This window comes from Trichomycterus rosablanca, chromosome 24, assembly GCF_030014385.1.
Source record: "Trichomycterus rosablanca isolate fTriRos1 chromosome 24, fTriRos1.hap1, whole genome shotgun sequence".
NCBI classification, from domain to species: Eukaryota; Metazoa; Chordata; class Actinopteri; order Siluriformes; family Trichomycteridae; genus Trichomycterus; species Trichomycterus rosablanca.
The window spans coordinates 565,217-580,630 of NC_086011.1; the positions used below are offsets into that span (position 1 = coordinate 565,217).

At 44.8% G+C, this 15,414-nt stretch overlaps 1 protein-coding gene across 5 annotated transcripts; it reads right to left on the reverse strand.

Annotated features, from left to right (window-relative positions):
• Positions 1-1,187: 1,187 nt before the first annotated feature.
• On the reverse strand, positions 1,188-10,444 carry calcoco1b (calcium binding and coiled-coil domain 1b). 5 transcript variants are annotated; one of them, XM_062986972.1, is made up of 13 exons: positions 10,360-10,444; positions 8,741-8,907; positions 8,030-8,132; positions 7,092-7,297; positions 6,794-7,006; positions 6,579-6,727; positions 5,374-5,443; positions 5,047-5,301; positions 4,516-4,641; positions 3,388-3,450; positions 3,213-3,312; positions 2,467-2,582; positions 1,188-2,383 (listed from the first exon to the last, which is right to left on the reverse strand). In XM_062986972.1, exons 2-13 carry the CDS (start codon positions 8,891-8,893, stop codon positions 2,306-2,308), a joined length of 1,632 nt encoding a protein of 543 aa, XP_062843042.1. In that variant the 5' UTR covers positions 8,894-8,907; positions 10,360-10,444; the 3' UTR covers positions 1,188-2,305. The 5 variants fall into 5 exon arrangements, with proteins under 5 accessions (XP_062843042.1, XP_062843040.1, XP_062843039.1 ...); XM_062986970.1 differs by having other exon boundaries at positions 1,188-1,581; positions 2,292-2,383; positions 3,213-3,450; XM_062986969.1 differs by having other exon boundaries at positions 3,213-3,450.
• Between the last annotated feature and the right edge of the window lie 4,970 nt (positions 10,445-15,414).

The following is a 15,414-nucleotide window of genomic DNA, read 5'->3' on the forward strand; positions in this document are numbered from 1 at the left end:
GCTCCCCGTCTGCACGGGAACGAGGAGATTGAGAACGAGGAGAAACAGAACAGACAGGAGAAAGAAGGAGGAGGATGAAGATGATGATGATGAAGGGTCACCCGAGGATTCGGAGACTATAAAACAGACACGAGGGAGAAATATCGAGCCACGGGGAAAAAGAACGAACTCCAGAAAAGAAAATCAAAGAACTACACTACAGGGACAAAAGTATTGGGACGCCCCTTCTAATTATTGAATTCATGTGTGTCATGTGTCCAGCTTTGCAGTTTAGGGAAGGCCCTTCCCTGTTCCAGCATGAGCGAGCTCTATAGAGACATGAAGAAACTCTAGTGTCCTGCACAGAGCCCTGAGCTCAGCTCCACTCAACAGCTCTGGGATGAAATGGAACATCAACTGATCAATCAGCACCCAGCCATACAAATGCTCAGCACAAATCCCCACAGACGTACTTCAAAGTGTTGTGAGAAGCGTCCGACAAGCTCACGGTCAGGCGTCCAAACACTTTTGGCCATGTAGTCTGTAGTCAGGGAGGCATCGAGATTGAGCCGAGTAAAGATTACTGTTAAAAGAAATAGAAATGGATCCTAAACGGTCCGATGTTGCTGCCTGATCTCACGGATGCTTTTTTGTCCCCTCCACCCCCCATGGAGACCCTCCGAATTCTTGTAGAGGCCAACTTGGAAGAGCGGAGGCTGTTATAGCTGCTAGTGAAGAGGCAGTTGGATGCTCACGCACGTGTGTTCCACAGGAACAGCACATTGATTTTGGTTCGGTTTCCACTAAATGCACAAGATCCTCTGCAACGACGTTTCAATAATGAAATATTTCAATAATATTATTTAAATGTTTAATAATATTTTTTAATATTTAATAATATTATTTAAATGTGTAATACTATTTTTTAATATTTAATAATATTATTTAAATGTTTAATAATATTTTTTAAATATATAATAATATTATTTAAATGTTTAATATTATTTTGTAAATATTTAATGATATTATTTAAATGTTTAATAATATTTTTTAATATTTAATAATATTTATTACAATATATATAATAATTATAATATACAATATTTTATAATAATATTATAATAACATTTAATAACATTTTAATTTAAGAAATGTGGACACAAGGAATTTATCTCTCCTTTTTTAAGCTTGTATAAGAATGACAAGAGTTGGCAAAATAGAATGTTATTGAAAATTTCACACACGCATACAAAATAAAATTCAAAAAAACTATATATTCAACAACTATATTAAATATATTAATTTTATGCTAATTAACAGCAAAATTATACAAAAAACTTATACATTAAAGCTTAAATTTAATCATTAATAAAATCACCCAGCGTAAGAGATTTATACGTTTTAGCACCCTGTATGTCATTGCTGAGGCGTTGTGATCACACTCAAAAGTCACATGATTAGAAACACACAAACACACACACACACACACACACAGCAGTGAAGAGCACATCATGATGATGATGATGATGATGTATATGAAGCAGCATCATGTATGTACTTGTTATTCCCGAGTTTCACCACCAGGGGGAAACCATCAGCTCACTGCACGGTAAAGAAAAACACAAAACATGCTAAATGAGACATTTTTTCAACTGTGCGTCTTAAAAACGAGAATCATTTTACTCTTTTACTCCTGAGACTCTTGTAAGAGACAAGTGTTCCATGCATGCATGTAAGGTTTAATACTGCTGTAATTTCTAAATCAGTTCTTTGTTTAGTTTGGAGGGTTTTTAATGTAAATGCGAGCGCTGTGGGTCTAATCAATAATTAGATCATTTATTATGCGTGAGAATATCAGATTTAGGACTCTGGGGTCGTTATTAGGCACCTCTGGAGCATTTCTGCATTCTCTCCCTTCTGTCCCAGTTTAGTCATAGCCAGTTCCTCTTCCTCTGCTGAAGACCCGATGGTGTACTGAGGAGGGTATATTCTCCTGACACGCCCTCCCTCCAACACGTGACCCCTTCTTATTCGCCCATACTTCGGTGGATCGGTGCGTGAGGTCGGTCTCGCTCATGTAGAGTCACGCGCTGATCTCCACGTTCCTCCACTTCTGTACAGGCGCCTCGAGCTACTAACCAGGGTCCTTACACAACACCAAAGACCCCGCCCACTGTTTAGTTCCATCTTTTCTCACCCAGCAGACTGTGGCTGATTCTGTCTGCTGCAGGCAGTGCCAATCATGCCCACTAGTGGGTGCCCAGCCGGTACTGGAATATGTCGCCAGATTGTATAAAATACCTCATATTTACCTCAGCATTTGATTCTAGATCTCGGACTGGATCAGTGAACGTTCCTTCTCGTTAGAGTTTGGATCCAGCAGGACCGGAACACGATCTGAGTCCTTTTAAACAGAAATTCAGCTTCAATCTGGGTCCCTTAATCAGCGCGTATAAAAAACGTAATTTTTAATATAAAGCTGCCCACCGTGTTCAGAAGCTCCTCTTCGTTTTTATCCTCTACCTCTGTTTGGATCAGGCCTTTGATCTCAGGAGCTTCTTCATGATCATCGTGGAGCGGCCGTGATGAGCTGTGACTGTTAACTGAAACATAAACGTCAACGTCCAGTTTAAATACACTTCAAAGTCTTCTGAGAAGCTTCTCAGTAGAGCGGCTGTTGTTCTAGATAAAAAGATCACACAGACGTTTTGAACTGGACGTCCGACAAGCTCACGGTCCAAATACTTTCAGCCATACACTGATGACAGACTGTGACTTCTCTGTGCCCAAACATATATGCCTAGTTTGGCTGCACCTGAAAGTACATGAAACAGTCGTCTCTGTCACCTTACACCGAAAAAATGCAGCTCGGATGAAATCCAGCAACCAACACGGGATCGGTCAGCCGTAAACAGGAAGCTGGTGGAACATGAGTGACACTGTCCACAGTCGAGTGAGCTTTACACTGCCATGGGTATAAAATGTGCCTTTCAACACAAGAAAGAATTTAACTGTTGCCAGTCGCACAGATAAACAAATAGCCGGGTCAGGGGATTTCGTTCTACCGTGACTTCGTTCTGTTCCATGTACTTGTTATACGTGCACAGAGAAGTCATCAGCTACAAACAGTCAATTCTACTGACTAAAAATAGACAAACAGAATTCCCGTGTTTATATTTTTGGCACATTTAATATAATGTATAAATAAATAAACCCAGTAAAATCAGACGCACCCAAACTCATGTTGCTGGTTGACGTGGCGTCTTTATTCCATTTGGCGTCGGTTTCTCTCTCCATACGCAGCTGTAAGACTCGGATGTGATCCAGCAGCTCCTGTGTGAACCAATAACGTCCCCTCAGACCCACAGATACGGTAAACACACGGTAATTAATCAGGTGAAAATGTACCTGCTTCTCCAGCTGGTGCTGCTCTCGCTCCTTCTGCATGGCTCTGAGACTCGCCCTCAGTTCCTGTAGGTACCGAAGAATTTAGGTGCTGAGTCTGTACCTGACCACCAGCCATCAAACCCTCCTACCTGCCAACCTGTCTGCATCAGTACCGGGTCTCCTGATAACCACAAACCCTTCTGCAGCTGTACATGCTGACCCTGAACCCTGTCTCTATGCCGGCTTGGTCTCCTGCTAGCCATGAACCTGGTCTCCTGCTACCCTTGAACCTGGTCTCCATGCCTACCTGGTCTCCTGTTAACCATGAACCTAGTCTCCTGCTACCCTTGAACCTGGTCTCCATGCCTACCTGGTCTCCTGCTACTCAAGAACCTGGTCTCCATGCCTACCTGATCTTCTGCTTCTCAAGAACCTGGTCTCCATGCATGCCTACCTGATCTTCTGCTAACCATAAACCTACCTGTATGTTCACCTGGTCTCATGCTAACCAAGAACCTCGTCTCCTGCTGACTGCAAACCTGGTTTTCTGGCCTACCTGGTCTCCTGCTAACAATGAACCTGGTCTCCTGCTAACCCTAAACCTGTCTTCATGCCTGCTTGGTCTCTTTCTAGCCATGAACCTGGTATCTTGCTACCCATGAACCTGGTCTCCTGCTACCAATGAACCTGGTCTCCTGCTACCCTTGAACCTGGTCTCCTGCTACCCATGACCCCTTTCTGCAGTTCCACCTGGTCTCCTGTTACTCAAGAACCTGGTCTCCTGGTAGCCATGACCCCTTTCTGCAGTTCCACCTGGTCTCCTGTTACTCAAGAACCTGGTCTCCTGCTACCCATGACCCCTTTCTGCAGTTCCACCTGGTCTCCTGTTACTCAAGAACCTGGTCTCCTGGTAGCCATGACCCCTTTCTGCAGTTCCACCTGGTCTCCGGCCACGTAGTCTAGTTCCAGCGTTCCTCACTTACCCATGACGCTCATGACACTTGATTATTTGTTTGTGTGAAATGATTCTTACTCAACAGCATCATAAGTTCTCCGGAGTGAAACCTGACCAAGCCGCGAGTGAAGAACCCGGTACGCTACGACGCTAGTTTTAATTATAGCTCCGCGCTCATGACTGAGTGTAATTACCCGGTTGGAAGCCTTCTCGTTTCCGAGCTCCAGTTCCAGCTTCTCTCGCTCGGCTCGCTCCTCCTCCAGCCACTCTTCCTTCTTCTGAAGTTCATGACTCAGTTTCTGCACGCGCTCCTTATCCAGCTAGCACATAGCACATGTAAACAAGCTAAACGTTCAAGATGTAGGACATAGCGTTGTTTTTGCTCCACTGAATAGCTAGCATTACTAAGAGAGCGCGGTGAATTTTAAACTCCTCAAGCTGTGGTCAAAATCCAGAACCCAAAGTTAAGAACATGGAGCTTTCAGGCTGGGTTCTGCTATAAAGCCAAACGACAGGACACAGGAAGCTAAATTAACTGGCTAACAGGAAGGAACACCGCCAGCACCAAGAGGTCCACTTAAGGTTGTTAGCATGCTAGCTTGCTACTGTTGTCTTCACATGCTGCGCTCTAAATCTGGTGAGCAGCTAAAGTAAAACCAAGGTCGTTCAGGAACAGATTTCTGACTTCTATTCTAGAAGGTTTGGATCTGTTAGGTGGTTCTCACCTCAGCGTTCTTCCTCATGTTCTCGCGCTCTTTAGCCCAGGCCGCCTGCCCCTCTCGGAGGTTCAGATTAGCCTGTGAGAGCTGCAGTGCGGTCTGAGCTGCCTGCAGGCGGATCTGGTGAAGCTCGGTGTGGTTTTGGCTCTGCAGAGATCCCAGTTCACTGAGGTCTCGCCTGAGCGCCTCTGAACTCTGATCGCTGTTCTCCAGACGTTCCTGAAGAACCTGCAGTTCCTCCCGACAGCGTTTACTCTCAATCTGATCAGAAATAATATAGATTTATTTTAGAACCGAGACAGAAACAGATCGGTTTATTTTATAGCTGTTTACCAGTAGATTCCTCCTCTCATCCTCTTCCTCCTTCCTCTGGACCGTCATCTTCTTCACTCTCTCTCTCATCCTGCTCACAGTCATGCAAAATATGATCAGATTTTAAATCTGCTCCCCTGTTAGCAAATAAAACCATGATGTTAAGATTTCTACAGCTAATTCCAAAACAGAGAGTCAATCTGTGAATGGATGAATCTGGTGGATCAATAGATGGATGTTTTGATTGGATCATTTAGATGAATGAATAGATGGATCAGTTGATGGATGGATGAAAATATGAATTGATTAATTGATTATGTAGATTGATATGTGGAGAGATTATTTACCAGACAGATTATATAATAGACTGAGGGATGGATGAATGAATGGATGGATGGCTTGATTGTTTACATGGATTAAATGGATGGATTAAATGTTTGGATTAATATATAAATGAAGTAATTAATGGATTGATTGTTTAATTGATTAAACTTATAGATAAATGGATGGATGAGTTGATCTATTGATGGATGGATGGATGAATTATGTTTGGAGTAATGAATGGATGAGTTGATTGATCTGTTGATTGATGGATTGAATTGATGGATGTTTGGATAGACCATATGAATGGATGAGTTGATAGATTGGATTCCTGGATGTATGGATGGATGTTGAATGGATGGATGGATAAATGAATGGATGTATGGATGTATGGATGGCTGGATGGATGGATGAATAGATGGATGGCTGGATGGATGGATGGATGGATGGATGAATGGATGAATGGATGGATAAATGAATGGATGGATGGATGGATGGATAGATGGATGGAGGGATGGATGGATGGATGGATAAATGAATGGATGGATGAATAGATGGATGTTTAGATGGACTATATGAGTGGATGAGTTGATCTGTTGGATGATCTGGATGGATGGATGATATAGATGAATGAATGTATGGAGTAATGAATGGATGACTTGATTGATCTGTTGATTGATGGATTGAATTGATGGATGTTTGGATGAACCATATAAATGGATGAGTTTATAGATGGGATGATTGGATGAATGTTGGATGATTGCATTAATAGATAGTTGGATATATGGACTATATGAGTGAATGACTTGATGGATCTGTTCTTTAATTGATTTGGATGATCGTGTGTTTTTTTGATCTCCTAACCCATCATGTCTGACGTGTGTGTGTGTGTGTGTGTATCTAACCTGTCCAGCTCAACCTCAGCCTCCTGTTTGTGCTGCATGAGGTTGGTCAGCTCCTCCTCGAGATCTTTGATCTTCTGTAGTTTTTCGGCTCTCTCCGCCAACACGCCGCTAAACTCCAGCGAAATGTTCTCATGACACTTCAGCACGTCCTAAAACAAAAACTTCGGGTTATGTCCCGTTCCTCTCAGCAGGATTTGTTTGGTTTGTTCTTGTACCTTCTCTTTCTCCTGCAGGTTCTCGATCTTCTCCATGCTGGAGGTCAGTCGCTCTCTCAGCTCTCTGATCTCCTTCTTCAGATCAGCTCTCTCGGTTTCGAACTCCGTCCTCTCCATAGTGTTCCTCTCCTGCTGTTTCTCCACCTCTGTGTGGGCTTCATCTAACGTTCTGTGTAGCTCAGTCAGTTCCTTCTGGCAGGCCTCGAGGTGATGCTGTGGGGGCAAAGGAATAGGATGGATGGATGGATGAAAGCATGGATCAAAAAGATGGACAAATGGATGGAGCGGTAAATATTACCTGTAGTATCTGAGCTTTTGGCACCACCAGCAGTAGATCTTCTCCCTCATTCTCCTCTCCGTTGTTTTGCTCCTCCAGAGTCACCAGTTCATCCAGAGGTTTAGGAGCACTGAAGCTAAACTGAGGACTCATGGCACAAACCTCGCCCATCTCATCTACATACACAAACTGGTACTCTGTTCCACCAGGACCTGGGAGGTAGGACGCTGGGAGAGGAATAAAAACAGAATTTTATTGCAAACACCACAGATAGAACCAATTTTATTAAAAACTAAGGAGGACGATGGGGGAGGGAGGTGTGATGAGGGAGGTGCTACAAGGAATTACTGGAGTATTCAAGACTGGTGGAAAGACCATCACCAAAAGAATCCAAGACCTGATGTGTCTTATCGAGAAGGTAACAGATGCATTAAAAACTAAAGTGATAATGAAGACTGAGGATGTTCTGGAGATGATGCTGGAAGGAAGAACATTGGACCAAGTGGACCTCCTATTTTTGGAGAATGTGCTGCTCAAGTTGGGTCAGATATGTTGATCTGACCTCTGCTTTTATTTCTCGAATGACCTTTTTGAGCAGGTTGAAGTTTCTCCACAAGGGGGAGGTGTTGACACTGTAAATCAGTGATGCTACACCAGCAAACAGGTCTGTACTGGACCTTTACGAGTCTAGTGTGGGCCAGACTAGAACTTGCTCAATGGAAAACAGTTGCCCGGTCAGTGTAGGTCCGTCACTAGCAGCCCTGACCTACCTGACACGGCAATCTGGAAAGCCTATGAGCGCCCAAGCCCGCAAGACGCCCAAACATTCCGTGAAATGCATCTACTGGGTGCTCATAGGCTTTCCAGATTGCCACCGGATTGGGAGATCCTATAGTGACCGTCTGGGAGGAGCTCTTGGATGGACATTCATGCAAAAACGTGCTCAGGTTTGAACGTACGTTGGAAGACGATGCTGCAGTTCACGTCTCTGCCAGATGTGTAGTCTTCAGGAGCGAGAGCCCAAACGTACGTGTGATAGTCTCTCAGTGACGTCCATCCAACCTGGAAACAAGGAAACAACCTACTGTCACATCACTGAGTGTTCTTTCTTTTTTCTGTGTTTTCATTGACCCAATTTGACCCAACCCCCCTGGTTATGATGGCAACCTGCTGGTGGGAGTCCAAGGACAAGAACAACCCCAGGAACCCACAGACCTCCTATAAAACAGGTAAAGCTACCGGCACTGGGCAGAGGTGAACGAACTCCTGCCAGACTCCGCAAGGATGAAGGAACCCGATCTGGTTCTTCTGCCAGTCTTGCCAGCGCTTTGCTATTTCTACACATTGATTTCATGTTCTCTGGCATTCGTGAGTCCAGGCCATCCAACAACCTGTCAGCGGTTGGTGGCTCGACCCTCTTCAGACCGCTGTCTGTGGGTCCTCAACCATTGCTGTTTGAGAGATGCTTCAACCCAGTCATCTGGACATAATGATCTGGTCTTCATCAAAGTCCCTCAGGTCTTAATGCTGATCAGATCTGCCGCGTTCTCCACAGGAACTACGAGGAACCTCCATCAGATCAACATCTAATAGCTCCCTCAGCATCACACACACCATCAGATCCACATCTAAAAGATCTCTCACACACACCATGACGCTGTTATCTTTACCTTGAAGATGCCGATCCAGTCCCGGCTGCTCCAGCTGTGTCCACTGCCGATGGTATAACGACATTCCACTCTGGTCTGAGGGAAATACATCTGAGCCACGTTCCTAAACTTCACCTTCCACCGACCCTCCATGGCAGAAGATTCCATAAACATCAACGCTGAAGCTTCTGAAACCAAACACAGCTGATTATTTTTAATTGGGGCGCCCAACCGACCGGTAGCAGAGCCGACAAAGCATCTCACAGAGACAGTTTAACCCACTCGAGGCGTCCAGATACTTTTGGCCAGGTTGTGTATTTTGATTTCTAGGAGCTGCTGGGTGAAAACAGCTGCCACGCGGGCACACGCTGGCACACGCGGGTCCTGTTCCTGTTTCCTGGGTTATATTTAGCTGCTGTATGGAGAACGTCGGGTCGGGTTCATTACTGCGATTGGATTTCGGAGGGTTGAGAAACGACTTGGCACGATGAGCGGATGATGTTGTTATTCGGAATGTTTACGCTCTGGAACTGATGATGGAGTGGAAACGAATGTTTACTCAAATGATCTGAGCAGCGAGACGATAAACAGACGCAAGAACTCAACCGAGAGGAAATCAATCGCTCGAGTTGGACGTTAATTTCATGTTAATCTGCTGGATTAAAAACGTCATTTAGCTTTGTAGCGTGGCCTCCAAATCCCACATGACTGATCATGCTTCACTACAGTCGGTGACTTCTCTGTGCCCATATAAATAGGGCTAGTTTAACCACACCTATTACAACATACATGAACCAGCTGTCTTTTATCCAGGCTGGAAAAAACCCAAACGAATGAATTAAAGGCTGATAAACCATGACTGACTGTCCACAGACGAGCGAGCTTTATTTCAGCACCATGTCAGCTTCCGGCACTTTCGATGTTCCTCTTAACCTTGGTAAAAGACCACTGTTCCACGTACTTTGCAACAAGTGCAAGTCAAACTCACCCTACTTACACTGCGCCCCGGTAGCCTGCACAGAGCCCTGACCTCAACCCCACTCAACAGCTCTGGGATGAACCGGAACATCAACTGATCAGTCAGTGCCCAGCCAAATAAATGCTCAGCACAAATCCTCACAGACACACTTCAACGTCTAGTGAGAAGCTTCTCAGAAGAGCAGCTGTTGTTCCAGCTGAAGGGATCACATAGACGTCACTCTGTTTTAACACCAAGCTCATGGTCAGGTGTCCAAATACTTTTGACGTTCTGTGATATTTAGCAGGTAAATAGTTTTGGTTTGATTTATAAGAGGTTTAAAAAGGAAAACAAATAAACAAATAAACAGATAAAGATAAAATCTCAGTAAAAAAGTGCAAAGGTGCACAGGCATAGTGAGTAAAATGCTTGTATATGCTAAACAAAAGAAGGAATAATAATAATTTTAGCAAGTTATTTATTTAAAATATATTAATATTACATTTATTTATGTATTATGGTTAATTGCATCGTAATTATTAAAATTAAGAAATTGTTTTTGTGAAATTGTGGCTCCACAAAAATGGACTTTTATTACATGTAATAATAATAATAATAATAATAATAATAATAATAATAATAATGACAGAAAATTAATAATAAATAAAGAATTGATTCTGACCTGTCTGTGGAGTTGAGGTTCGGGATCCCGGAGGTAATATTACTTTATCCTGATTAGTTGATCCTGATCTGCCGGCTGAATCACCTCGACTCCACCGTCACCTCCAACAATATAAACAAACACACGTGTCCCCGGCGCGCATGATCACTGGTGCATTATGGGATTTGTAGTGCTGTGAATAAGTAATTGCCCCCCTCCCCTCCTTTCTGGTCACCACTGTTGTTGGATGTTGGTCAGAATGAAACACGAGGAATCTGAGGATCCATCGTAGTTTAGGATTCTAGTCTTTAACTCATTCATCCATTCATTGTCTGTTTTAACACCGCTTTATCCTGGTCAAGGTCACAGTGGGCAGGAAACAATCTCCAGTTACCCTGACTGCACATCTTTGGACTGTGGGAGGAAACCGGAGCTCCCGAGGAAACCCACGCAGACACGGGGAGAACATGCAAACTTCACACAGAAAGGACCCCTGGCTGGGGAATCGAACCAAGGACCTTCATGCTGTGAGGTGACAGTGCTACCCACCGATCCACTGCGCCACCCTATTGTTGTTAAAAAAAACTCATATAAGCAGAATTTCACAATTTCTATAACGTTACTATCACAGCAAGATGGTGCAGTGGGTAGCGCTGCCACCTCACAGCTAGAAGGGCCTGGGTTCGATTCCCCAGGGTCCTTTCTGCGAGGAGTTTTGCATGTTCTCCCCTTGTCCACGTTGGGTTTCCTCTGGGACATGCAGTCAGGATACTTGTGTGTGTGTGCCCTGTGATGGACCGGTCACCTGTCCTGTTTTCCCCACATTTCCCTCTAGGAAATGAATCAGACCCACAGCGACCCTGTCCAAGATAAAGCGGTGGTGAAACAGGCTTTATACTGCAGGGTTCTATGCGGTGATGCTACAGAAGGAAACACTAGATGGCAGTGCAATTTTATACAAATTTAACAGCCTGAAACCATTCAACACAATCATGCAGGGTTTAGGCTCTTGTACTATACACACAGTACATGGCCAAAAGTATTCGGACACCTGACCGTGAACTTGTCCTGTTTTAAAAACAAATTATATTAAAACAGAGTGACCCTCTGTGTGATCTTCTCAGCTAGAACAAGACTTTGGGGGAATTTGTGCCCATTCAGTCAAAAGATGACAGCATTTGTACGACTGGGGACTAACTGATCAGTGGGTGTTCCAGTTCATGCCAGAGCTGTTGAGTGGGGCTGAGCTCAGGGCTCTGTGCAGGACACTGATGCTTTTCTTCATCCTGGAACAGGAAAGGTCCTTCCCTAAACTGTTGAAAGCATATTATTTTATTTATATGATTGATTTATTAAACCTGTTAGTAACTGTTGTGGCTGAAACACATGAATTCAGTAATTAGAAGGTCTGTCCCAATACTTGTCCATATAGTGTATACGTGAACTGAACTGAAAAGGGGAAACAAAAAGGGGAACAAAATAAGGGTCAATTTTAAAGGGGCCCCCAAAATATCAATCCAGCTTATTAATGGTCCTTTCACATGTCCTGTCATACAGTAACGCTGCCTAAAGTGGGCGCCTCATCACTCACCCAAAGTAACTTAACTTACGGTACTTTCTGATGTCTAGTAGATCATTTTCTGTTCTGGATGTCTCGTCCACTCGCTCAGTGGTGATCATCTTCCTCTGTGAGATTTGTTTTCAAAAGTCTGGAAGCATCTACTGTGGGTTCAGAGAAGGAACTTCAGTGGCCTAACAGAGCTCTGGCCTTAAACATCAGTATCTGACCTTGCAGATGCACTTATAACTCACAGGGCACAAATTCCCACAGACATGGTCCGTGTTGACAAGAAAGGAGACACAGAAAGGGATTGGCTTTTATTTTCAGCACGTTTTAAGATTTTCGGTTAGGACCACGGAGCCGCCCCCTCAGCTCTGATTTGGGCAGATATATTGGCGACCGGTGTGATGATCCTTGAGGGAAAAGCCGGCACGATTGCTTCGGCCTTTATGGGTCTCCGGACCGACGTATCGCTGCCTGATTACGTCCCGAAATGTCAGTGGAAATCGTAATCAAGGACAAGATTCAGGGTCAAGGTCATTACGGGGGAATTAAAGCGGCTCTGCGGCGGGAGGATTCCGGGGGCTCTGAAGATTCCGATGAGCAGAAAGACGTAAAAATTAAAGGCCAGGAATAAATCAGCCGCCAGATCCAGAGCACGAGGAGAAAGAGGAGAAAATGTGAACGGAATGAAACCGTGACGGAGAAATAAACAGATAAACAGAACTCAGTATAGATTCAGCACCGGGAAGGAAAGATGTGCGATGCAGCCAGGGTTGGCTGGGGGTGCAGGAGGGGGCACAGAAAATATTGGGCGGCGGTGAGAGATGGTTAGTATGCAAAGCTGAACTGCTCCATCTGTTTAGTGCTGCATCGCCGGTCGTATAACTGTCGCCGAGCCTCGTGCTGCATAAAGAATGCGCCGGATTTCATGTCATTCCATGCAATTAATGACAGATTTATGCTCCGGGGGCCAAAAGGGAATGATTAGTGTTTGATCGCCCATCTGATACCCTGCAGTGTCAAGATACCTAGGACAGGATGCTCCTCCAGCTCCTCGCCACCTTCTTCTCTGATATTTAGCCGCAGTGGGCGATGCCATGCTGAGATCAACACAGAATTCTTCATGCTTTTTGCTATTTCATGTTAGTATTTTGTCATTTTTTCCCCAATTTATTTAAATAGCTGATTATTCTCCCGAGAGTGTCCACATAAATATGATTAGTTTGACTGTATATATAAATAAGAACATGGAACAGTGGGTGTCCTGACAAATTTGGGTTAAAACCCACATTACAGACACCACGGGGTGATTACTTTTATTATACGGGTGATACGGATGTTGGAGTACTTTATTTCTTCAGTGTCTGCTTTACAGTTTCATTCTGGTCAGGGTCACAGTGGCAGTGGGTCTGATTTATGGGCCAAAAGGCAGGAAACACCCTGAACAGGTCGCCAGTCCATCACACAACAGATACACACAATCAGACGGTGGCTCGGTGGGTAGCACTGTCGCCTCACAGCAAGAAGGTCCTGGGTTCGATCCCCAGGCAGGGTGGTCCGGGTCCTTTCTGTGTGGAGTTTGCATGTTCTCCCAATATCTGCGTGGGTTTCCTCCCACAGTCCAAAAACATGCAGTCAGGTTAATTGGAGATGCTGAATTGCCCTGTAGGTATGCAAACTCCGCACAGAAAGGACCCAGACCGCCCTGCCTGGGATCGAACCCAGTACCTTCTTGCTGTGAGGCGACAGTGCTACCCACCGAGCCAACGTGCCGCCCTATTGCATTAATGTGTGTGTGTGTGTGTGTGTGTGTGCCCTGCGATGGACTGGCGCCCCGTCCAGGGTGTTACTGTGTGCCTTGCACCCATTGAAAAGCTGGGAAAGGCTCCAGCACCAGCACCACCACCACCCCCGCGACCCTAACTGGATAAGTGAGGGAGTAATTAATGCAATAACAGATGATTACAGGGGGGTAATTACTTTTTTTCAGGACTGTAATCAGAATCATGGATCTAAAGCTGTTTAGCAGCATGATTGTGAGCTCAGTGTTCTTATAAGTCAGAGATGAAACTGTTTTTTGGGCCCCTGGTTGTGGCCCCTAGTTGTGAATTTGGACATAGCCGCTCAGACTCTGGTCCAACTTTTTCTGTTTTAGCGCCCATCCACATTTGACATGAATTTTCTCTCCCGCCTCCGTGATTAGAGCATAAATCAGAAATAAAGAACCATCAGGGCTCAGCATCACTCAGACACCGGTTATATTCCGGTTATATTTCATTTGTTAGCGTTGGTTTATTTGGGTTTGGATCATTAGTATATGGACGACAGCAGGAATAATAAAAGTAACACGAACAGTAAACTGAACGGCGGTGTAAATTACAGTCCGGACTCCGCCAGTAAAGCTTTCTTCTGTGTTTTATATTTTTGATTTAAGTGGATCGTGATCCGTCTACAATCCTCTTCCTCCAAGGGACACTTTTTTCTTCAAAAAACAAATCCAGGCTCGGCTATGCAGCCAGTGTTGGGCCCTTGAGCGAGGCCCTTAACCCTGTCTGCTCCAGGGATGCCGTACAATGACTGACAAGATGCAGAAAAAAGGATTTCATTGTACTGTACATGTGCAGTTGTAGCCTAGTGGTTAAAATACTGGGCTAGTAAGTAAGCTGTAAGTTGGTTTATGTCCATCCAGTCATTTTTGACATTCCGATTCATCTCGAAGAGTGAAGAGTGTCTGTGGGGATTTGTGCTCATGTTTTATACACCTGATAATAACTGGCGTGGCTGAAATGGCTGAACTGAAAAATGAAGAGGCGTCCATATACTTTTGGCCTCTGTGGTGCATTGGAGGATGTATTTGGTGCACACGTACACATTAGCATGAAACTTGATGGTGTTAGATTCCTGCAGGCACTGGCGCAGGCACCCACGCCCCCTGCGTAGCGCTGCGTCTGAAGCTGGTGGCAGGAAGCCGCGGTTTTGGTGAGCGCCTGAGCCGTAAAGGAGGCCGGATCGTAAATCCCAGCGTAAAAACGCCAAGCTGTCAGCCATCAATCGCCCTCTGCCGCTCTGATGAAGGAGAAATAGGTGATAAAAAAGCAGCATTTTAGGAAAATTATGCCCAGCCTTCCATTTGCAAAGTGCTGCAGAGGCATGGCAGCGGAATATTAATGATGGACTGGCGCAGAGTGGGAGAGAACCGGGGGGGGGGAGGGGGTGGAGACTGCACAACACACAATAATGTACACACACAGACACACACACACACTGCACAAACACAGCGGCAACACAACCACTGACCAAACATCACGTTTACATTTGCAGATGCTTTCATCCTCAGTGACCACAATTCAGTTATTAAGGGTTCAGGGCATTGATCAGGGTGGTGGTGCTTGAACTGACAACCTTCTGATTACTCTAGTACCTTAACCGCTGAGCCACCACACTGGGGTACAGCCTGACACTCCCGAAACACACATACACCCTCCAATGCACCAAGGTTCAGCCTAGCCACC